The sequence below is a fragment of the Cylas formicarius genome, unplaced genomic scaffold, assembly GCF_029955315.1.
Source record: "Cylas formicarius isolate icCylForm1 unplaced genomic scaffold, icCylForm1.1 PGA_scaffold_8__14_contigs__length_24414737, whole genome shotgun sequence".
In the NCBI taxonomy this organism is placed as follows: Eukaryota; Metazoa; Arthropoda; class Insecta; order Coleoptera; family Brentidae; genus Cylas; species Cylas formicarius.
In genome coordinates, this window is record NW_026844361.1 from 16998585 (window position 1) to 17024504 (window position 25920).

Genomic DNA, 25920 nt, shown 5'->3' on the forward strand with positions numbered 1-25920 from the left:
TTAAACGTAATACATAATTTAATGTCAAACGTCACAAAAGTTTGTGATAACACTTGAAAACAAAATCAAAAAATTAAACAATAAAAAAATCAATATCCTCCCTATCCGACTGTCAGGTCAAGAAAATGTAGAAGTAAACAGTCATCAATTTGCTTTCACACAAGGGAAGAGTACTAACAATGCTATCGATTTTTTTAGGAATTATCAAACCGTTAGGCCTGAATTTACAAAAATAGGAAACTTTTTGGGTGGCCAAAGATTTATTAAGATGTGTACGCCGCAATGAACTAGGAAAGCTAGTAGTGGAAGGAATGCTTGCTTCCAATGGGGACGACATATTCCTGTTCTATAACAGGGAGAAATCGTCCCAACTTTTCAGAAATATATACGTTGACACTTTAGTAGACCCAATTAAGGAAACTAATATTATAACTTGGGAATGATGGTTGATAGAAACCTTAAATAGGATAATCATGTCGTGTACTTAACAAAAAAAAAACAGATCTTTTTTGCATAAATTTTATATGTTAGGAGAATGTATTTCTTAAAAAACTGTTACATTTATTTAGTTAGACCGCTTCTATGCTACGGGATTCTAATATGAAGTGGAACATCTTCAGCCTCTAAGAGTAATACAAAACGGTCAACATAAAACTATGTTTAAAAGTTTCTCGTAGAGATACTTGCAGTGTTAATACACTGTTTATCTTGAGTACATAAACTTTCTTCCAGGCAGGTACTATAATTTATTCAGGTCCAACATTTTATAATCTGCTCCCTATGTGGCTAAAGAAAATTAAAATAATTTAATATTTATATGTAATTAAATATTTTCTGGAGAGACCAAAAACTACGTTCTAGAAAACTGTTATATAGAAATATATTAGTGGCTGTTGAAAATTTTGTTGAATAGTTTTTCTTATATATTTGGGACTTTACATGCAATTTAACAAAAAAATTGCCGAAATGAATTTGAAATTTGTAAACAATTTTTCTCAATTGAATATTTAAAGGATAGAGAAGTGACACTTCCGTCTACAGTTGGGCTACATTAGTTGCCAGTGTAGCAAAAGATGTATCAATAAAAAATGTATATGAGTATGTTCTAAATTGGCATGCAATAGTAAATGCCACCAAAGCAAAGACTGTCTTAATATGTGTTTTATTAAAATATTTTTTGCCAAAAAGTTTAGCAGTAGTAGTAGCAGTAACAGATTGTTTAGAAAAATAGTCGCAACTGAATAGTGGACGTTAAAAATCGTATTAATACTTTTGACATTTTCGTAACAGCGAGGTTAAATTGTAAGAAATAAACAGCCGTTTAACTTTGAACTAAAATTACGAAATCTAGCTCGGTGCTACCCATTGAGATAAAGCTACTTATATACATAGCCTTGAGCATAACTACTTCAGAAGTATCTCATAAAAATCATATGTTTTCATATATATTAAAGTTCCAAGTAACCTTAAAAACTTACAACACACGTGATTTCTTAATTTATATTATCTGGGTTCTTTGACATGCCCATTTCGGCAAATGTTGCTTAAATACCTTCTAACATATAACTGCTAGGATCAAGTATAGAGATATACAACAAAAAATATGTCTGATTTTTATTTAATTGTTTTTTAAATAATATTTTACTTGAAGCAAATTAATTTTTAAATATCTATTTTTTAATATACCTCTGAAGAATACATATTGTTTTTATTTGAAACGTACTGAACAAAACAGTTTAACACTCCTAAAGAGAACGAAGGTATTTCATATAGAGTTACTAAGTTTTGTTCTGCTACTTAGGTAATATACAGCTAACATATCAAGTTCTTTTATTATCATCCAACGTAAATTATTCCCAAAGACAAAGTGTAACCAAAACAAATAGTCATATTAAAATTAACCCAACTGTATAAGAGACATAAGAGCATAATATCAAAAATTGATACCCCTGTCGATCCGCTATGATGTGTTGAATGGGTTATTTTTTTTTAAAAACATAGAATTTAAAATGAAAATGAAAAATATTGCTATTTGGAAAGCTTCTTATAACAGTAGTGAATATGTAGTAATATACAAAAATTTTTTAATGTCTGCTTACTTACAGTTTTTTGTGTTATATGTTTTCGTATTTTTAAATTTTTAAAATTGCAGCAGTAAGAGCATATTGGACCGATGAGCAGCGGCAAAGTAAAACACACATTTTTCACGTCTTGTTTAATGTTTATACGACTTTAACTAATAGTGTCCTTATAATATCAAAATTTTCAATTGATACAACCCTGTTTTCATAAATTCTTTCCTTAGACTTAACGAATTTCGAAACCAGTGCGTTTCATAGATCGTGAAATGAATTGCCATTAACGTTCAATTTAGGTTATGCCTTCCACCAATCAATTTTTACACTGGCATTCACTTTTCTTCCTGAACTTTGTGGTGAACTAAACCAACCAAAACGTTCTGAAATCCGGAGTTGAAGTCCAATCCCACTTCGTTGTACAGAAAGTCTTCCCTCAGGTCTTCGTAGTAATCGTTCCCATCCGGTCCGCTCACCAAAGCTCCGTAAAGAATTTGGGGGTTGGGCTCGGACGAGTGGATGAACTCCCAGCCGCACGCAGCTGGCCGATCTGGACACGAACTAAAACGAATTTCGATAAGCTAAGTATTGAATGGTGCATTCTATGAGGACATTAAGCGACACACACAAGAAATACTGACGATGGTGCTACAGCTTTCGGGGAGTCACGTGTAGCCATATCTTGGAAAATGGAAAAATGTTACTCCTCAGAGTGATTTTAAGATTTATCTTCCTTAAAAATTTTCATTGAAACCAAAAATCCGCATTCTTGAAATAGGAAAATAGAAATTAAAATAAGTTAAAGAATTGTATGTTCAACCAATAAATATAGGCAATTTTTATCTGATCCCTATAATATACCGGGTGTCCCAGTAACAAGGTACGGTAGTAGGAAAACGGAAGGTCCTAGAAAAAAATAAAAAATGCTGGAAATTACTTGGAAATGGTGACCAGGGGACGTCAATTTATCTTAAATTTACAAAAATTAGTTGTTAACCTTAGTCAATAAAGCCAAGACAAACTGAAATCTTTTTGTTTAATGGTGTGCGCTCTAAATTTGCAAAAAAAGTGGTGAGGGCTGCTCGATAAATAAATCTCCATATCTCAAAAAGCTTAACGAATTTGAATAAACTTGGAGTCGTTAAAAAGGTCTGTTTCTAAGCTATCAATCGGGCTATTAGAGACGCGACTGCGATTGCTTAACTCGTCATCAGGTAACATTAGATGGTCAAATAAAGGCACCATAATGCGGTGAAAACCGCATCTTAATATCTTTCTTCTAACCTAAAATATAAATAAAAGAACTTGAAGCCCAAAAGAAAACTTTGATTTTGATTCTGATCCTGAATTTGTAAAATAAAAGGATTATATTTAGGATGCCACATGTTATTTACAATCAAAATAAAATGTTATTACTTATGAAAGGTGTTTTTTTTTCCGGTGTATAGAACTTTAAGTTGCAATAAAACAACGATGGATTATTCGGTTGACATGAATTTTATTTATCCGAAAGATAATCTTGTGGCATTAGATTTTGAATATGATTTCTGGCATATGACCGCCACGGCTGGCGCGGATGTAGTCCAATCTGGACGTCCAATTTTCGATGACATTTTCCAACATTTATGGCCGTATATCGGCAATAACAAGGCGAATGTTGTCTTCCAAATGGTCAAGCGTTTGTGGCTTATCCGCATAGATCAACGACTTTACATAGCCCCACAGAAAGTAGTCTAGCGGTGTTAAATCACAAGATCTTGGAGGAAAAATTCACAGGTCCAAAACGTGAAATTAGGCGGTCACCAAACGTGTCTTTCAATAAATCGATTCTAGCACGAGCTGTGTGACATGTTGCGCCGTCTTGTTGAAACCACATCTCCTGGACATCATGGTTATTCAATTCAGGAATGAAAGAGTTAGTAATCATAGTTCTATACCGATCACCATTGACTGTAACGTTCTGGCCATCATCGCTTTTGAAGAAGTACGGACCAATGATCCCACCAGCCCATCAAGCGCACCAAACAGTCAGTTTTTCTGGATGTAACGGTGTTTCGACATACACTTGAGGATTAGCTTCGCTCCAAATGCGGCAGTTTTGTTTGTTGACGTAGCCATTCAACCAGAAGTGCGCTTCAGCGCTAAACAAAATTCGCTTATGAAAATCGGGAACAACGGCAATCTCGTTTTGGGCCCATTCGACGAATCTACACCTTACTTGATGAATTCATGATGAATTGCCAAACCAAACTGAGAATAAATCACTTGACAGCTGTTAAATCGGTCGCCATCTTGAACAGTAATACCAACTTAAAGTTCTATACATCGAAAAAGCACCCATTATTTTGTTGTTTTGACATGCTCACCTGTTTTCAAATATTTAGTGTTATCACTTATTTTTCTATTAAAAATTACTCTTAATTTATTGACATCTGTAAGTAGTAAAATGTGGACAACTATTTATGAAATGAATAAATTGCTTTTTACAAATTATCAAGATTGCCATGAATGCACATTTTGTGTTTGGCATCGTTATTTGATTCTTGTCAAAGTCTCTGGATTACCTTTTGTTTTAGTTGTTAAAGTTGTTATCCATTAAAAGTAGAACGAAAAAAATCAAATGATAAAGAAACAATTGTTATGTAAAAATATATAATTTCATGAAAATCTGAAATTTTAATTTATTCAATCACTTTGAATAAGCAACAATCTTCATGGTTAAGGTCCTCGATAATTATTACGATTTTTGTCTAGATATTAATTTCGTAGTTAAAATATCGTGAATAAGCACAAAAAACACAACAAATTAGGTTATACTCTTGGGTTTTAACATTTTAGGAAAAGTACGGTGACCATAAATTAAGTATTAGAAACACTACCAGGAAAGAATGCGATCAAATACACTAATTTCTATGCCAGCTTATACAGAATGTTCGCATATTACCACCCTCTAATTTTTGGAGAATTAAAAAATGGTTCAACCAGATTTCGAATGGCACCTTGAAATTTGAAATTAAAAAAAATTACCACAACACGTTTTGATAATAATTTTTTAATAGAAATAAAATGACCTGATTATTTGTCTGCATCATTTATATCACTTTTCATTATAAAAACATTATCTTTTAGATTATTGGTAACGCTTTTATTCGATTACCTTGCGGCATGCAGGGGTTTTTTAGGATAATCAACCCCGTATCCTACTACGTAACTGCGTCCCGTCGATCCCAAAATGTAGTCGATCTGAGTTTTCGCGAAATCGACGTATTTTTCCTTCGGGAAATCGGATAATTCGGCAGCTACGAGGCACACGAAAGCAATGTTGGTTGCGTGAGACAAGGTCCCGATTTTGTTGACGAATATCAGCCCTTTCGGTGTTTTCAGTTCGTCTCCCACCGCTTTTTCGCAAAAATCTCTCACGGGATGCGAGTAAGCTGGGTTGCCCGTGCTTTCGGCAAGCAAAAGCTAAAAAAATATTCGGCTTGTTAACAAGTTTCAAATAATTCTAGAAATTTCTGGACAAGTCCAACAGTAATCGTGCTGTGAAGCAACATCTGCTCTAGCGTTAAGACACTTTGTTTGACATAATGTTACTTAAAAATAAATATATTCTAAGTAATATAAAAATCATATGTTTGAATGATAGTACAAGTACAGTTTTAATGCAATCACAAAAATGATTTTAGGCTGCATTTTTTTATTATACCTTTTAAGTCATTTGTTCAGTTGCCAAAATGGCTAAACTCTTTAGATGATCTTGTGTCGTTGTAGAATGTTAAAAGTTCTTAATTAGTTAGCATCCTTAAAGCAAGGCAACGTTAAGGTTTGGTTCGAATTTAAATTAATTTTCAGTACATTGTTTGTTATTTCTTTTTTATCCAAATGTGCCAATATTGTAAAAATTTCCTCTGCCAGCTCTGCACCATTTATGTCAACAGAATCACTATGATAATTCTTAGAGTGTTTTAATGTTTTAATACCATTAATAAATGAATGCCAATTTGCGTTAGTCATATCTTTATCCGAATCTAAAAAATAGTTGCATTGTCCTCCCCACCCGTTAAGCAGTTTCCGAATATTGGAACTGATCCACAAACTTTTAGGGAAAGTTAAATTTATTAGCTTGGCAGCACCGTATACAAAAAAACTGCAAGTATCTCCAATGGTTAAATGAAATATCTTCGGTGAATCACTATCAGAAGTTCCCATGAAACTATCAGTAAAACATCTTTAAAGGCTTCGTATCGAATGTCTTTAAACACGGTTATAAATCAATATTTATAAAACAATTTATGCCTGAGCTTCATTTATTTTATAATTATGTTTAAATGAACCTCTTTTATTGCTGTTATAAAATTATTTTATAAGTATTCTGTAACGCTGTTTCACCGTTAATAACCTTTTGAAACCTTACTTATAAAATAATTTCATAGTATTGTCAAAAAACACGGAAATGTTATTTAAAATCATCCGGGGCCTCACATACAGCTAGTACAAAACTGTTATGTAACGTTTTTATAAAATGGTCAATATTGTGGGTGATCATGTTAATAAGCGTCATATTAAGATAGTTATATTAAAAGTGGTTGTTATATATTAAGCTATTTGACAATTTTCAGCGCGTTTGTACTGCTTTGTAACCCAATCAAAAAGTTTTTCCGGAAAAATCCTCAGAATGAGAATGAAAGAATTTCCAAAACGTTGTTGGAAATTAGCTAATTATTTCCTAGAAACCTTTATTTTTGCATCGTCATTGGTTACGTTAATTGTTGTATAAAATTATTAACGAGCACCCGTACCTTATTGCCGATTGTGAGGTCATTGTAGAAGAACATATTCGTTACTTTTTTCGTGTACAAGAACTGGTTGAAGAAATCCTCGGCCTCTCTCAGGAATCTCTCCGACGCTGTAGCTTTGTACAGCCAAATGGCGGCCCATGTTAATTCATCTCCGTAAGAGGTAAACCTGAGTATTAAAGAATACACAAAATATATCTTAACAAAATTTGTATTTAGGAAACTGATAAAAATAACTGCAAATCGTGTTGCTGAGCATAGCTTCTAAACAACGAGTGAGAGAAAAAGTAGAGGCAGACCACCGGCAAGCGATTTAAAAACTAGATCGAAGTCGTCTAAAGCAAGGAAGGGAGAAAAAACTACCTCTAGCCATGGAAACTTCTTGATGATGATGATGATACTCGATAGTCACGAGGTTAGTGCGAAAATTTCCCGGCCTGACATAGATGCAGCTCCAGTATCACGATAAAACTTTGCCTTCTTTTAAATATATATCTTAGTAGGCCGCGAAAAAAAAATTGAAGTCTATATTGTTTTAAACAGGACGTGTCCAAAAAATGGCGCAAATAACCCAAATTAAGTATAGAGCATTCATAAAGGTTTTGACAAAAGAAGGGTTAACACCTAAAATTATTAAAGATCGTACGGGCAAAGTTCTCCTTCGTATTCTGTAGTGAAAGAATGGGCAAAACGTTTTCGAATGGGACAGGAGTCCCTTGAAGATAATTCAAGAACTGGTCGACCATTGGAAGATATTGTTGCGATTGTGGAAGAGGTAGTATTGAGTGATCGACGTTTAAAGGTCAAGGAAATCTGAGAAATTACTGAGATTTCTGATTCGAGTGTTCGTCGAATCCTGCATGATCATTTAGGTATGCATAAGGTTAGTGCAAGATGGGATCCTAAAAACTTTTCGGCTATTCAAAAACAACGCCGTGTCGAGTGGGCGCGGTCTTTTTTGGAACTCTGTGGGTCGAAACCGAAGCGTTTGATAGAAACTATTGTGACGGAAGGTGAAACTATGGTTCTCTATTATGACCCCCTATCGAAAAAAGAATTAATGGAGCGGCGTCGTAAGGGTGAAGCACCTCCAAGAAAATTCAGAATCTGCCAGTCAACAAAAAAGGTGATGGCCACGATCTTGTGGGATTGTGAAGGAATTCTTCTCTATTATTAAAGAAACTAATACCAGTGTCAATGGTAAATATTATTACATAAATTGCGAGACTGCATACGTGTAAAACGTCGAGGGTAACTGACCAGAGGCGTGCGTCTTTTGCACGATAATGCACCTGTCCATACTGCTGGTGTTGCACAAGCTGCCATTTTAGAGTGTGGGTTCCAACAGATAGATCAAAGAGGGTGTTTTAGCTCATTTTGCAGACAATCCAAAAGAATATTTTTTAATGGGAAAGATATATTGAAAAATAATAAAAAATTGTTACTCTACTTTGTTTTTTTCATATTCAGGCGGCGAAATTTGGGCGCTGTCGTCGTATTCCGGGTTACGCATAATATCTGTATATAAAACTTGCAAAAAAGTAGAATCTTCAGCGCGTGGGTAGAAAATAGGTTGTTAGCTTTCCTAAAAACTGAGCCCAGGATGGATAAAGATGGACAAACTTGAAAAAAGGCTTTAGCCGTAATAATCGATATTCGAAATAAATTAATAACTTTGCTAAAGTAAGTTTCCTAGGGAATGCTACTTCTAGCAGTCGAACTCCAAGTGATGATGATGGTCGATATTCCAATGTACTTATGATGTATCTAAACAAAAGTTGCAAAAGTTTGTGGCTCAGGGAATGCTACTTTTAGCTGTTGGAAATTATCGATGATTATGATGATCTTTATCTCATGGTATGGTAAATATTGCAAAAGTTTTAAAGTGCAATCTTTAGCGCGTGAATAAAAAAGAAATTAATAAACTTTCCTAGCTGAGGGGTGTAAGGATGCTGCTTCTAGTAAGGAACTGCTTGATGATGTTGATGATGTTGATGATCTATATCCCAAAGTATTTATAGAATGTCTAAATAAATGTTGCAAAGGTTTTAAAGTACATCTTTTGCGCGTGGATAGAAAATAAATCAATAACTTTCCAAAACTTAGGGAATGCTGCTTCTAGCAGTAGAAACTTGATAATGATGATCGATATTTCAGTTATAAACTATCTAAATCAATGTTGAAAAACCTTTAAAGTGCAATCTTTGGCTTGTGGATAGAAAATAAATTAATTACTTTAGAAAGCCTGGGGAATGCTGCTGATGATGATCATCGATATCTAAATCAACGTTGAAAACGTTTTAAGGTAGACCCTCTAGCGCTTGAAATGAGTAGCCCAGCGTTGAGAGAAATGGAAAAACTCGAAGGAAGGCTAACCGTGGAAACTTCTTGATGATAATGATAATGATCCATCCATATTCCAGCGTGATTGTAAAGTATCTAAATAAGTGTTGCAAAAGTTTTAAGCTTTAGCTTTATTAAAGGATATAGAAGGATGAAAATGATGATAATAATGATGATGATAATGGTGATACTAAATTTTCCGGGGTATTTATAAAATCTGTGAATAAAATACAATCTGTTGAAAGGAAATAAATTAACAGCTTTTCTAAGTGCTCAGAAAGAGATAGAATACTAGAAGGAGAACCACGTTTAGATACGGGGACCATGTGAATGATACTCTATAATGGAGGGGATATTATATAAATGTCGCAAAATTTTCAAAGTCGAATCTTTAGCGCGTGGAAAGAAAACAACATAATAGGATTCCTAAGTGCCTGTTTATGCACACCATCCGCATAATATTACTATTTTCCAAACAATGGAAAAAGTTTAGCTTGAAACCGCAGGGATTGGGAAGTTTTACATGAACAGCTCTGGCAAAATATGTATTCTAAACTCGCAAGCAATGAATAATTAAACTTAAGACAGTTTGGAAACTGCGTCGTCGTCATCGCCTTGCCTTAGTTCCACATCTTATAAACTGCAAAATATAAAATGTAGAGCTAGGCACATATTACAAAATTTTCGTTGTGGTTGAATAATGCCTCGACAACTGATGGTGTGAAGCAATATACGCCTTACATGATTATACAGAGCCGGTTAAAACTATGTGCAGTTCGTGACTAAAAGTTAAGCTGATGCAGATTAAGCCTAATTACTTGTAATATTCCTTTGCTCCGGGCAACACGTCGACAGATAATCCTCGAAACTCCTTCGCAAAGTCGTACAATTCTAACGAGTGGTTCAGAAGCAGTTGCGCGTAAGTCTGGTTAATATGCCGGAAGACGATACTGGCCGATGACAACGCCGATGACACTTGACCTGCGAGGTCGGTACCTGGATGCAGTTCGTCGATTTTAAACGCAGGCCTGTCCATGGTCATTTCCTCCGGGCGACCCCAGTAAGCGTGGTCCGATGTGAAGTCGCCCACCTGTCCGTAGAGTTCGTGAGACGACACGTGACATTTGAGGAAATAGTCGGTGCCCCACTTTATTGCGTCCAGGGTGTCGTTGTAAAGACCTTAAGAGTTATGGATTTTGTCCTTTGTCCTTTATATCATACCGAGAGTCCCCGAAAGTGCTTTACACAATTCTACCAGAAACTAAAAACAGATTATTAAGGTTTTGAAGGAGAATTTTGTACAGAGCTTTCGGAGACATCCCGTATATCTGACATACATACTTATATTTTTGTAAGTGTTTTCGTATGCCAGAAGTCCCCATGAAAGGATCGTCATGGTATATGCCATCGTGTAACTGAATTTTACATAATCGCTACCTGAAAAGTGCACTATTTAATTTAATTTATCCAGCCAGGCCATTTTGTTATTTTATGGACGTTCTATATATTTAGCTAATTTTGAAACATGACGCGATGATACGTTTGCTCAGAATCTGTTCAAAATATTGTAAAAAGTCAAATCAAAAGCTGTTTGAATTCACTTATATGTTTAAAATATTATATTGTGAGAGGTGCAGGGTGTTTGCATTTTCGTGTACTAGTAACAACTTCCTTATTTCTGCTGATACCTCGTATATGATATACTCTTTGGCAAAACGCTTTTGTTATATATTTGCGGTTGAATTCCTTATAGGGCGAATAAAAATATAATTAAAAATTTGAATGAATAAATCATTGAGCAATTATTTTTCAAATTAAAGATATTTTAATTTGATTTGATTGATTGATTTTAATTTTTATAATTTTATAGTATTTCCAATTGAAAAGGGGGGTATTGTATAAGGTTTTTATTTCAATTGAAATATTGAAATATCATAAATATTTGTTTTTCATTATAATGTAGAAAACAATAATGTAGAAAATAATAATACTAAATAAGACAAATCAAAAATATTCATACAAAAAAATAATAATATTAATATTAATAATAACAATATTTTTTTACTTTTTTATATCGACTTTCAAAATATAGCGGTCAATCGATAAGTATAGTTAGACTTACAAACGTCACTTTTGACATAAATCTCAAAATATGTCAGAAGCAGTAAGACTTAGGTATAGGCGATACAGACTGATCTAAATTAAGTGTTCATCATTGGTAACTTATGTAACGTATGAGTAGAGATACAAAGTCGGATTAATTGCCAAGCTAGTAGCAATTTTTGCACTGACTACGATGGTGACGATAGAACAACAATTGAATGTATAATTTAGGAATAAATGATAAAGTAAAATTAATTTAAATAATTGATAACAATTGATATAACAATAATAATGATTAACACGTTTTGCTAAAAGGAGACGAGAAAATGGTGTAATTAATAAAGACGTGGAAATTGGTGTTATTATTACTTTTTCTTAATTACAAGGAAATTGTAGCTTTATTTCGCAATCACTCAGAGCCATCTAGTCTAAAAAAAATGTGCTTTTGGGTTAATATTGCCTATGACCTTTTTTGTTCTGTTGCTGAGTTTACGAACGTTGGACTAAAAAATATACTGGGAGTTCCATTTACTCTTTTTTTTTCTTAACCCTATATTTCAATTGTTATTTTTGTTCTTAGCACGGTAATCAGTGACAAAAATGCTACTTTTTAAAATAGAACAGTTGTTAGTTGTCCATGAACATACCAACACCTTGTAAATCAAATATTTTAAAAGTATAAGTATAATCAATGAAGTGTTTTTTTTATATTTTTTATAGGTGCCACCCTATATAACAGCCGTGCTAAATTTTCGATTACGAAAAAGCGTGCTATTTCTGGGATTTTTCGCAACGTATGGTATTTAGTTGTTAAATAGGTAGTTTTCAAACACACAAGTGTGGAATCAGTAGAAAAGAAGATGAACAAAGAACAACGCTTATACATTTCCTAATACGAGGGCTGCCAATTATATTCCGGGATTTTCTTAAGCTAGGGCTGCCACCTGGCGACTAACGTTTTTATAGGGAAGTTTGACATTTTGAGATTAATTTTACTCAGTTACGTTTTGGCGAAAGAGTGTTGTTCGGGTTTTTTGTGATAAATTAAAAAAACGGTTAAAAATGGAACTTAATTGGGAGCATCCTCGTGCAATAATTCTTTACAACTTTAAACGTAGATTAACTCGATAACAATGCATCTATGAACTTAATTTGACTTTTGGAGTTAAAGCACGGACATTGTAGTTTTCTTAAAGATGAATTTCATGAAGATCGTCCAAAATCGGTGGTTGTCCAAGAAAACATTGATGCAGTGCGGAAACTGATTTTGCACGATCGTGAGCATGAGAATGAGGTATATTTGAACAATAGTGGGACCAGCATACATACAATTTTGCATGAAATGTGGTCTGGTGTTGATTGGTAGAAGGAAATACTAAAAAAATACGATAGCGGTGCTTGCAAACACGTCTCTGATATCGTGACCGGTGATGAATCATGAATCTGAAAGTGAGCATCAGTCGGCTCTGTGGGTTTTTCAGAATGAGACAAAAGTTGTTCTGGCCACGTTGCAACTGTTTCTTTGGTTAAAGGTAAAGCAGTCAATTCTGAATGGTACACAACCATTTGTTTGCCGAAAGTCTCGAAGAAATTAGAAAAACCAACCGCACTGCGACAATGCTAGCTCTCAGCGATCAGTGCAAACAAAGAACTTTTTGAGCAATAAAAAAGTTGATTTGATGAGCCGTCCACCATATAGTCCCGATTTAGCACCTAATGACTTCTTTTTATTCCCATGCATTAATTTTTGACACCAGAAGAAGCGATTGATGAGTTTAAAAAGCACGTTTTGGAGTTGCCCGACTCGATGTGGGAAAAGTGCTTTGATTATTGGTTTTATCGAATGCAAAATTATATTGATCATTAAGGTGTATATTTTGAGAAACAATGAAATCATATTTGTTAGTAGCTCATAAGTTTTTATTACAAATCCCGAACTATAAAAGGTAACCCTCGTATTACTATTCTATAAATACTTAAACTGGAACCCCCTTTTATCCCCAGCTGAGACATAAGGCAAATTATTTACTGTGTTATTATATGCTCCGTGGGCATTACCGTCGTAATATCCCCCGCTCAGATCTTCTCCGTTTGCACCAGCGTCGTTCGTCGCGGAATCACCTCGCCATTTTATCCTATTATCCGGTGGTAATTTTCCAGACCGCTGAGCCTCGTAGAACAGCAGCGAGTACTTAATCGCCAGCCTGTAATCCGGTTTGATGTTGACACGGGCCGCAATGCAGAACACGCACAGAAACCACACGAAGGCGTGGGCGGCGTTTAGCAGCGACATCTGTAAACGTACCGAAAAAAGAAGACACAATTTGCGTACTTTCGATTCGATTTAACCCCAGAAATCGAATTCAGGCGAGATTCCAACGGGCGGTGCGTGCATTTATGTAATTAATGCATGCTCATTTTCCGTCAGGTAAAGGTCTGGACATACGAGCGTTAAATTATATCGCTTTTGAGATGTTTTTTTCTTTTGCGAAGTACTTACTGTCAGCTGTCATATATTACCATTAATAAAATTAAATCAACAAGATATCAATAAGAAACTCTCAAATTTATATTCTTAAATAAGACGTAGTAATACAATTATACAATCATCTGAGATCCTTTTCCTCTAAATCAGGTCAATCCTTCAGCAGAAACACCTCCATAGCTCCTAAGGACTGACGTCGTCTAAGCGCTAGTGTGTCCCGGGCCTTAGAACCAACGGCTAGTTTGCATTCATGTGACGCTGACTGTTTCCTTTGTCCGAGCGCATGTCTAACTCGTAAAAATGTCACAAGTCGGCGAAAAATCTGATAAAGAATAGCCGCCCGGGCGATCTGATCCTCCGTTCGTGGGAAATATTACTATGTGATGTTATTCCGCCCCTTGCAATGCGTATAGTATCAAAATTATTTTCTAATTCGAAGTTTTACGCTATACAAATAAGCCAAAGTTAGAATATAAGGAAGAAGTTTGCTGAGCGTTTGTGTGATGTGTGATATGCGATTTCAAACAACGAACAACATTTCAAGATGAAAATCTCAAAACGATGCATCCCATAGATGAAGAAATGCAAAATAATATACAGTGAACCGCTAAAATATGGAACAATTTCATTTAAAAATCAGATACTGGATTTCAAGGAAAATGCTCCCACACGTAAATCATAGTTTTTTTCTTCTTCTTTTTTTGCAGTGAATATAAAATATGCCAGATGGGTCCAGAAGTAGATGTCAATCCCAACTTCGTTTTTTTAAACGGATCGCCATTTTTTAAATTCATTTTCGAATTCTGCGTCAAATTTCAGTTGTAATTTATATAGCGCGGGGGGGGGGGGGGGGCAAGCTTAAGGTTTTTATTATTTTTTGTGGCTTTTAACCATCAATTCGATTTATTTTTGACTAACTTGAACTAAATTTACCAAAATTTTGGCGAAACTTCTGGCTGTCGTGCTCCACTCTCCCCTATTTATAATGTTATATATAATAATTATAATTATTCATAAAAAAGTATTTCATAAAAAAAAAGTTATTGATTAGTAACTATTTTTCTATGGATTAAAACAATTGTTTTTGGTATTTATAAGATTTTCGAAAGTTCTGGCTTTAGGCTAAATCCATAGAATTATCCAAAAAACTAACTTTTTCAACAAATTAATTATGATTCGGTTATACTAATATTATTATTAGAAGGTTGGCCTCCTTGCCGCAGGGGGGCCGCCCCACTCTGCTCTACTTACCTACAAAACATAACTCAAGATCTTTCATTAATTTAATAATAAATAAAATCATCTACATTTTGTGGTTTTTCCTTATGCAACATTTGATTTTAAATATCCAGTGGAGTAATACCTGGAGATCTTGCAGTCTTTTTTATTTATCCCCTTCACCACTTCACTGTGCGGAGAATACCGTAGTTAAATATCATAAATTGCATATCAGGTTGATTTTTATTTTGGAAAAAAACTGCGAAAGTAGGAATTAAGTCATTTTGAAGAGATATCGGGGTCTATTAAGATTTTGATTGAATTAATAATTTTGTTATTAAAAATCCCTAACCTCACATTCATTTTTTGTAGTTGATGTCATGATTCTCGTCCATTGGAGATTGTGCGTACTCCAAATTTATTACAGTACAATTTAAACAAAACGTGACTTTATCACTAAATAGTATCTAAGGAAGAAAAAATGAATAAAGAATGAAATCATCTTCATTTTGCTCCTTTAGTGATGTAATCTTGTTTCTTCTTTTAATACACGCAAAGGTGTTCGTTGGCTCACATCATTATTTGAAGATGGTTCAAAAGATGCACTATGGGGATTATCCTCAACTTCTAATAAAATTTTGGTTTCTCGTTAGTTTTTGGACCTTGACGTACACGATCTTTTACGTGCCCTATTTTTATTAACTTTCTCCCAATTTTACTCACTCTGGATCTTGTAGTGGGTCTTTCTGGATATTTTGCGTTAAACAAATTAGAATCTTCTTATTGAGTTCTGGTTTTGTCTCCGTATCCAATATAAATTAAAATCAATCAATTTTCTGGGTCTCATTTATATGCGCCATATTAATTTTCTTCACCAACAGAAACGTAATTGTGATAATTTAAGGACTTTACTACTTCATAAAAAGTAAGATTTACACAAATGGTATTTCATTTAAAAAGGGAACTTATTATTTTTTGAATCACCCTGTATATTTTATGTTTACTGCAAAAAAATTTGCAAACATTTTTTTTTAATCCAAATCCAAAATTATTTTGAATTTAATGGACATATTTACATCTCTAAAGAAGGTATCGTAAACCTTCACACACGGACACAGTCATACATAATAGCCCAAATCACCCTTATACACACAAAATGGCTGCATTTCACTCTTTTACAAACAGACTTCTTAATACGCACCTCTCAACAGAAAATTACAACAAAGAACTGAATATCATTAAACAAATTGCACTGAACAACGGCTACAAATCCGTCCATTATAGATAAAATTATAAATAAAAAACAAATCCAGACAACAGTCAACTCTATTTATCCGAAACCTAATGCAGAACACGAACAATTTAAAACAATTACATACATAGGAGAACCCAGTGAAAAAGTATCAAAGCATTTGTCAAATTGTGGTTTAAAAATGGCTTTCAGGACTAACAACGCAATAGGAAAATTTTTAAAAAAACAACGAAACGAAATGTCCAAAATCTTAAAAATCAGGTGTCTACAGGTTGAAATTCGGATCTTGTCCTAAAATTTATATTGGACAAACAGGTAGCTCCTTCAGAAAACGCATCAACGAACATAAAAGAGCGTTTAAAAACAATAGTCTAGATTCTAATTATACACACACTTAAACAATTTATTGGAAGCCATGGAGATGAACAAAATGAGACATTCAAATGTATTGCTTAAAGATCAATTAGATTTCAATACCTCTCCTTTATTGAACTTAAATTCTCACAACAACTTTAATTAAGGTTTTATTGTCACTTTGCTGTATATATAGTAGTAGGTAGATTGTAAATATTACATTTGACACGGTGTTGTCATTTGAAAATATATACTTTCCTGAAAATCTGAACTTTTAGTTCTTATTTATTTTGCGAAGACCATATCTTTGGTGAAGAGTTTCAGTTGTAAGTTGATTAGTACAGAATTTCTTCTGTATCCTTTCATTACGTAAACCACTAAAAATACATACTCCAGGTGATCTTACTGCAATACAGAAATTTGAGAGAGTGAAGGGGGTTTAATAAAATAGTAAAGCCCAGCATTCCCAGTTTTCTATTTACTAAAAACTTGTGTAAATAACCGAACGTTGGTTCGTGATTTTGATCCGCTTTGCTAGAAACAACCCGATATATCTCATGAATTAACGACCAATAACTGCAAAATAAAATACCATCACGATGTATTTTCCGGAGTTTATAAACTTGTTAATCAGTCGGCAGTACGATGAATGCTAATCCGCCCATAATGTATTTTGTGGTCGGCTATTAGCTAAAAATAGACAAAGCGTTTCTAATAATTTTATTGTAACATTTCTTCTTATTTGTTTTTCTTAAAGGACAAGTCAAACCGGTAAAGCGGATGGGAAGGGAAAAGGCTCTTTTATTTGTACTGTGTGTAATGTACTATTAGTTTTTCAATTTGTTTCCATATCCAAGACTTAATATTTGGTTTTGGTTCAACAGAACTTGTTTCGTTTTTTCAACTATCTGTAAATAGAGTTGTTTGTTATTCTTCAAGCATGTATTATATTTGATGTTTGAGCACTTGACTTAATTTTGGTCAGTTTTGCGTTTAAGTTGCCAATAATTTTAGAAATATACAGTGAAACCTCTCAATACGGGCACCTCTATTAGGCGGACACTCCTCTTTAAACGGCCATGTTTTTTGGCAATGTATGGCTGGAAAAGTGGCGCAAGAGATAAGTTTTAAATGTATCTCCAGAGAATGAGAAGAAGTCAGTCAAGAAGGCATAAATCAGTTGAAAGATAAGTTGCCCACACTACTCCTGGCCTATTCTTTCGAGTCTAAATCCGAAAAGTATAGTAGTGGAAAGCATTCCAATTACCAATTTTATTTTGTGCTACTATGGCAGGACAAAAAGAAGATTTGCTCGTGATTAGAAAAGCCGCCCGACCTAGGGCACTTAAAAATGTAAGAATTAAAAATTTACCGGAAATATGGAAATTTTACAAGAAAGCATGGATGACGCGAGACATGATGAATGAATGGTTGTTACAATTTGATAGAAAAATGGCCCTACAAAATCGAAAAATTTTATTATTCATGGATAATGCAGCATCGTGAGGTAAAGTTACAAAACATAAAAATTATCTTCTTGCCTCCAAATACGACATCAGTACGTCAACCTCCAGATCAGAGTATCATACAGAATGTTAAATTATATTATCGTGGACTCATACTGGTGCACATTTTGTCAAAGATGGATTAAGTAATATCCGCGTCAGATTTAGCAAAATCTGTAAATATTTTAGAAGCACTTTATTTTATTAAGTCAGCCTGGAATAAAGTTTCGCCAGAAACCAACGAAAAAAAAAAGATGTTTCTACATCAATGGAATGAGATCCAGAAGATAATACCCAACTATCTACGATGCTTGAAATGGAACGATGTGTTAGAGAAATGAACATAATGCAAGAAATTCTTGGTCTGAGGAGACTAGTTTGAACGTTGAAGATGCAATTGAAAACATGAAAGAACCTGAACCGGAAGAAGACAGCGATGAAGAATGTAATGGTGGGGAACCTAGTTATTTTTTGCTGTAATACAACAAAATATTTTTTCTAATCCCTACACTAAAATATCCATTGGTACACACAGCTACACTTTAAAAAAGTTAGCATCATTAAACACTGCTGGGAGTCGCTTCTAAGTACTTTAGTGACGAGTTGGCAGCGATCGGATGTTTTCGGAAGATTTTTTGGACCGATTTGGACGTTTCCCAATCCTAAAACCAGTCTTGGTAAAATAAATATAGGTAAGTATGTAACACCTCGATAATTTTTGTCGTGTCCTTAATTTATGTCAGTTTTCTGGGAAACAGTTCTATGGTTTTTAATACAAATAAATTTTTAACATTGTCAGGTTAAATATCTATATTTGCAACTACCATTGATTACATGATTATAAGATAATCTACAATATAATTTTTAAATTTTATGGGGCAATTCCCAAACACAAATTTTTCATCACAATTTCAATTTTTTTTAATTGTCTTTTCGTACGTTAACCATGCCGATAGTAAAATAATAATTGTTATCCGATTCAGGGATGGCCATCAATCAGACATTGTAAATTAAAACACGTTCAAAAGTATTATTGCTTTGGTAATTAAGATTCGCATCTTGTTCGGTTCAATTTTGAAGCAAGGTGAACAGCACTATGATAAATGGTTCTAGCTGACACAGCAAGAACGCTTTTTCTTTAAAAACGACATCGATAACGACGGCGAAGCAGTAAAATGTAAAGGATAACGCCAATTTGGTCAATTATAGTATTTTAAAAAATGCGAAGCGGAACAATTCAGTCAGTTGCGGTGGCCAAAATTGTTTTTTATCATCTCTGGCTTCAAACGGCTTAAACAAATGCGTAATAAAACGGTTGAACGCAAATCACAGACTTACCTTAGAAAAAAGTCGGAAAATTCAGCACCCGATTCTCATTTCATTATCACGGTCGAGGCAGTACATATCAATATTTACATTACTCGACGCTCATCGTCCGCACAAAAAACGCCGCGAGATTGACTAAATTCATTTGCGAACGAAGCGCGTTTGTAATTGTTTAATGTACCTTTCACTTTTTAAACAAAGACGTCCGTATCATCATCCTTCGTCAGTTGCAGCCGCTTCTTCAGACGTATTTAGTAAGCGCGTTTTCCAACGTCCGCCATTACTATTATTTTACCCAACTGACCAAAACAACAATTTTCTTGTTCTTTCAATGAGTTACAATTCGAATTGAGGGTTGCGATGTCATATTTGCTGCGCCTGCGCCATGTTGGTTTCATGCACTGACGTATCAAAGCGTTTAGGGACCAAAACGTCGTAGAAACTTAACCAAATATATTTTCTATCCTTATTAGAAACACAATTTAAATAGGAAATCATAGAAATTTCAAAATATATTTTTTACGTTAGAATAAGAAAACTTTTTATTTTATTATATAATAAAAAATATAATAATACTTTAAATCTCTAGTTTAGTTTGCTCCTCGTTCTTTTTTTTTTCGTTACTAAATAATTTGTGGGCTTCAAATATGGAAACATATAACAAAATGGCTTGAGGTGAAAGAGAACTTATTGGAAATTATTTGTAACTTTCTAGAATGACCGCCAGGGGGTGTAATCACATTCTTGAATTTTTGAGAAATAATTTTACGTTTCAGATGCTAAAATGAACACTTCTAGTATGGATAAATTCGATCCTTTTGTGCAGAATAGTTTTTGGTTTATATTTAAAATGTCAATAATAAGTAATAGTCATTCCATTGGATTAAATATTGCAGTAGAATATATTACAAAAATGAAAACACAAAACACAAGCACTTCTACGAGCAAAAAAGGAATTTAATAAATATATAATAATAAATATTGATTGACACTTCAACACTTGTTATTATTGATATTTTAGCATGCAAATTGCTAAAACAACGAAAATCTGGATTTAGCAATGACAGGTATTTGGACAAATGTTTCTAATGATGCGACTGTATTTTGAGCTTTTATTGCTTTTATTGACATCATAAGTTAGGAAATAGATAGTGAAATGCAACTTACACTAGCATCTTAGACTCTTATTTGGCTATCTTTTGTTGAAAAACACAAGTGATATGCCTGCATCTAATTTTTGTTTCAAAATGCATTTTATTTATGATGTCGCAAAACGTCCTCTAGCGGCGATGCATACAATTTAAGTCAATCTGCTTTAGGCAGCGTTAATAAAATAACCCTTTTCAACAATTCCAAGTAATATAAGATTACTTCTCATGTAGTGGTGGCCATTCAGTCAGAGAGACCCAAGTTGGGCAAAAACATATAAAATCACACTTTTATTAATATAATCCAATTAAATTAGATAATTTCAGTTTTACTTTATTCTAAAATGAAAAAAAAGTCTTAATGTTAATCTAATATAAAATTTGAAACATTCTTAACTTGAAAAGGAGGAAAACATACAGAAGAAATAATAATCCTGTGAAAAATTACCCATTCAGTTTAATATTAGCTCCGTATATATTTTTCTTCTTTGTTCATTTCTTCTATTATTTAGGCAATGCTAACGTTCATGCACGCAATTTATTTCCTCTTCTCAATGTTGTCTTCTTTCTTATTACCGTCCCACTTTTTGCTTCTTAAACCACTTATTCCACTGACGTATGTCACCATCTATCGGACAGTTACCACAGCTTTCCGTATTCGCCAGTTAATCATTGAAAAGAAAACGCTAACGGACTATGCAACGGTGATGTATTTAATAGTGAACAATAGGATAACAGGTTGTGGACATAATCGCAAACACTTGATTACAACAATAATAAAACAGTTTAAATTTGAACGGAAACACCCAGATCCACGCTTATTCGTATTTGGTGAAGAAAAAATGTACACAAATATCTACAAATTGGTTCCTAAATCAATCGATCGTTAGCTGTCTGAAGCTGCCATCTAAACCGAACAAGTCGTCGTAATTGGTCGGCTTGCCCGGACGTTTAGACTCGTCCGCTTTGATGTTCTCTTGCGCCTTGAACCAGGGTCCGTATTCATCCAGTTTTTTCATCCATTGGTCTACAATACACGAGAAACATTTCAAAAAACAGACCAAGGCAACGAACCAATCGGAAATCGCTTAAGTCCCGCCCTACGTGTAGTCAGGCCAATAGCGTAGCAGGAAGAGGCGTAACAAAATCCATTATCGAATCTTATACGATTACTTACCGTGGAAGTCTTGAAGTTTCCCGGCCGTTCCGCCATATTCTTCGGGCAAAATTTCCTTCGGCACCATGCTGTGAAGAGCTTCGAAGTCGGAATGAATATGTATTCTGTTACGGATCTTTTCCTTGATAAATGGCTTGACCCATTGGACTATGGTCTCCACTAAGGGCGACACATTCACGACGTGGACTTCTTTGAGTTTCACTGGATACGCCTCCTAAGCGACGCGCCTCAATGTCAACACATTTCAGATAGGTTATCCACTTCGACTTACCTGGACGCACACCAAGAATTTTTTTATGACGGAGGGAGTGACTTTGGAAAAGTGCTTGGCTGTGGCAACGCTGGCATCTAAGACGTATACGTCACCGGCCACTCCTTGTTCTTCTGCGGAAAGTCTTATGTCTCCGATCATTAGCACTAGCTTGGCGATGTCGGCTATGTTCGGGGTATCGACGTCCTTATCTTTGCCCCGTAGGATTATGACCCTTTTGCCGTCTGGAGTGAGACCCGGTAGAGGAGGAACGTGTCTAAAGGTGTAAGTGCTTTAGGTAAGAATCCGTGTTGATATTATTAGCCTATTAATTCTTACCCCATCTTACTGATCTCTTGCATTTCGGGCCTGTTGATATCCCGATTGGAGAAGAACTCGGGACAGGCAGTCCTCATGGTAAAATACATGTCCAGTTTTCTTTTCGTTTTCTCCAGGGAAAATTTGCAACCTCTCAGGAAGGTCATAATTTTGTCTTCGTCTATGGAAAAGTAAAATTTAAGGATAAACATATAGAATGTTTAATTAGTGAATAGTAGAATCATGACAGTTGGAATCATAAAAGCATATTTCACTATTAACATTTTACTAAAAAGCAGAATATTTATTTTTTGTACGCCTACCTATATTAGCCATTTCGAAAAAAATCGATTTTTATGATTTCAATCATCCTGTTGGGTTATTCTGACAGAAACTGAAGAAGCCAACAGGATGGCGAAACGTCAGCAAATTCGACTCAGCAAACACCGACGCAGAAGGAATCCAGAAGTTTTGTAAAAAGTATTATAGTAACCTGTGGAAGTTTCTTTGAAAAAGTTCTTTGGTTTAAAAATTTGAAAAAAGTGAAAGCCTTTTTAAAAGTTTCATATTTTAATTACACTTTGTCCACTCTCGCAATTAATATATACCGGGTATGGGAAAAAATGTGGGAAGTCTATGAGATCTATATAGAAGGGTAAAAGTGGGATAGACGCCGCACCTTAAAAAAAGAGAATTTAAAACCAAGTTCACGCTCAAGTACCAAGTTCCTCGGACAAATCTCGCCCCGCACAGCACAGTCTGCGCACGCGTTTCGACAGGACTGCACGTGTCGCCGCTTGAGTTAAAAAAACGTTGCAAAATTTTACCGCGCTTGAATGATTCTTGTGACAGTGACATTTTGACGTGTTCAGAACTCTCGTTTTCGACGGTAAGTTTTAAGTGTGTATTGTTATTTAAATAGTATGTATCATTTATATTTATGGTGTGTTTATGAAATTATGAAATTATTTAAGTATTTTTATTTGCTGGGCCGTCTATCCCTACTAAAAGGAATTGTATTGACTGAGTATAGACGCCCTTAGAGGCATATATCCTTTATGACTTATTCACAGGTACTTAGGCTGTAGGTAAGATTTTTGACTTTCCAGTTTATTTATGAGCTGTTTATACCTTTACATGTCGTACTTCACTGTATTTGTAAAAAACAATGCAGCGTATCACCTAATTTCATTTTTTATTATAGACAAAATGCCGCAAGAATATAAAAGGAAAATAGGGGCACCCGTTCGTGCTGCTTGGTCTGAAGAAGCCCTTTGCAAAGCTTTTGGGGAAATGGATAAAGGCCAAGTCGGTGTAAATGAAATATCTCGTCGTTATGGTATTCCATTTGCCCTAATCAATTGCCCTAATCAAATTCAATTTAGGAACCGTCTTCTTAGATTGTTTTTTCGTACTTGTCCTTTTTGAATACTCAGTTTTTTTTCTGTACCTATTAATTTCTTCTTTTTCAGGAAAACATCCCACACTGGACTTTGACAACGAGAAACGTCTCGTAGCGCACATACAAAAATTAGAAAAGGCAAGATTTCCCACAACACGACAGGATATAAGAAGACTCGCTTTTGAATTTGCCGAGAAACTGGGTTTGGAAAATTCTCTTAACAAAGAGACACGTATGGCTGGTCAGCACTGGCTCAAATCATTTCTAGAACAGCACCCAGAACTCAGTATTCGCCAGGCAGAAGGTTTGTCTATTGCAAGGGCTCAAGGATTAAATCGAGATGAAGTAAACAAAATGTTTGAATTGTTGCTAAAAGTACTAGCTGAAAATGATTTGATCGATAAACCTGATCGAATTTATAGTACTGACGAAATTGGAGTTCAAATGAACAATAATCCTGGTAAAGTTATTGCTACTAAAGGTGCCAAAGTAGCAAATTCCATCACTTCTAGCGAAAAAGGTGAGACAATGTCAATTATAGCCTGCTGTAACGCTATTGGCAACTATGTTCCTCCGGTGGTCATTGTCAAGGGGGTCAATAAAAGACCAGAGTTCCAAGAGGGTCTGCCTACGTCAACTCAGAACTCTTTCAAAAGTGGCTGAAAGAACAGTTCGTGCCAATAAAACCACAGGGCAAGGTTTTGCTTATACTTGACGGGCATTCATCTCACACTACTGCTATTGATTTGCTAGAATTAGCACAAGAAAATGACATATTATTGTTCTCTTTGCCAGGCCACACTACCCAGGCTTTACAACCGCTGGATCGGAGTTTTTTTAAACCTTTCAAAACTTACTTCGCTTCGGAAACTAAAAACTGGATGTTGAGTCAAAAAGATCGAAAAATAAATCGATACATTGCTGGTAAATTAATAGGTGACGCATGGGCTCGCGCTGCTACCTCTTCTAATGTTGTGAATGGGTTTCGTGCATGTGGTATTTTCCCGTACAATCCTTCTGCTATTCCCGACAGCTACTTTGCTATCTCTGATAACAGCTTTCAAAATCTAGATGAAGGAAACCTTGCTCAAGACCAACCAGTAGCTAGGGAACTCGACGCTAATGCTGATGTGACTTCATATTATGTTGAGCCTCAGCCTGATCCATCGTCATCAACTGTCAATAGTGAGCGGGAGCCTGATTTCGGGTTCTTACTATATGAAGATCTTGCAGCGGACGCACTTGTTATTCCCTTAGAAGGAAATGTCAGTCCGTCCATCCAATCTCAGAATCATAATGTTGAAACTGTAGAAGTCATAACTCCAGGTGAATATTATCTTAAAGAATGTTCACCGGTCGTAAAAATTCAAAATCTAGATGAAGGAAACCTTGCTCAAGACCAACCAGTGGCAAAGGAACTCGCCGATGTGAATTCATATTATGTTGAGCCCCAGCCTGGTCCATCGTCGTCAACTATCAATAGGGAGCCTGAAACTGTAGAAGTCATAACTCCAAGTAAATATCTTAACGATTGTTCACCTATCCCGAAAATTCCTGTTCCATTATACAAAAGAGGCAAGCAAGGTGCTGCCATTTTAAATTCAGAAGAACATATTAACTCTAAGAAGAAGCAAACACGAGACAAACTTAGAAAAAACAACGAAAAATCAGTTCCTAAAAAGAAAAGACCGAGGTTTAGGTCTGAAAGTGAACAAGAGTTCGATGAATCAGATTCTGACCAGACTAAATCCGATAAAAAAATACTCAATGCAGAGAATGTTTCGATGACTATGCAAGTACCAAGTCCACGGCGGACTGGATTCAGTGCCTGATGTGTAAACTCTGGTTACACGAAGATTGCACTCTATACGGCGATTACTGTAATAGATGTGGACACAAGAAGAAGCTTGCAGCTCTAAAAGCTAACCTGGCCAAAGTAAACAGTATCTCTATATTTGTCGATTATTTGAAAATTTTGATTACTGTTAGATTTTTTGAAAAGGAAGCTTTGTTTTTTGTCCAAAGAAGTCCCAAGGGACCGATTTGTTTTAAGTTTTATTATTCCTAAATTTAGTTTTAAATAATTTGTAATACACGTTGTTAAGTTGCTAAGTTTACCCATAGAATGATTGAAAGACTGAGCCATTTGTTCCTATAAAAGTGCCATT

General features: G+C 34.8%; 2 protein-coding genes across 6 annotated transcripts in view; both read right to left on the bottom strand.

The window, feature by feature from the left end:
- Positions 1–2211: 2211 nt before the first annotated feature.
- LOC132706071 (endoglucanase E-4-like) lies at positions 2212–19607 on the bottom strand. The gene is made up of 7 exons (XM_060677154.1): positions 19470–19607; positions 13376–13610; positions 10556–10651; positions 10033–10393; positions 6875–7040; positions 5233–5540; positions 2212–2636 (listed from the first exon to the last, which is right to left on the bottom strand). The coding sequence occupies exons 2-7, from the start codon at positions 13608–13610 to the stop codon at positions 2411–2413; spliced, it is 1392 nt and encodes a 463-aa protein (XP_060533137.1). The 5' UTR covers positions 19470–19607; the 3' UTR covers positions 2212–2410.
- A 1673-nt stretch (positions 19608–21280) lies between these two features.
- The window catches only part of LOC132706390 (alpha-tocopherol transfer protein-like), a 29601-nt gene continuing 24961 nt past the window's right edge, over positions 21281–25920 (bottom strand). For all 5 annotated transcript variants that reach the window (XM_060677707.1, XM_060677704.1, XM_060677706.1 and 2 more), the window contains 4 exons: positions 22372–22531; positions 22054–22309; positions 21783–21996; positions 21281–21632 (listed from right to left, as the gene is read on the bottom strand). In XM_060677707.1, the coding sequence (XP_060533690.1) occupies positions 21481–21632; positions 21783–21996; positions 22054–22309; positions 22372–22517 (768 nt within the window). In that variant the 5' untranslated portion in view covers positions 22518–22531 and the 3' untranslated portion in view covers positions 21281–21480. The remainder of the gene's footprint in view (positions 21633–21782; positions 21997–22053; positions 22310–22371; positions 22532–25920) is intronic.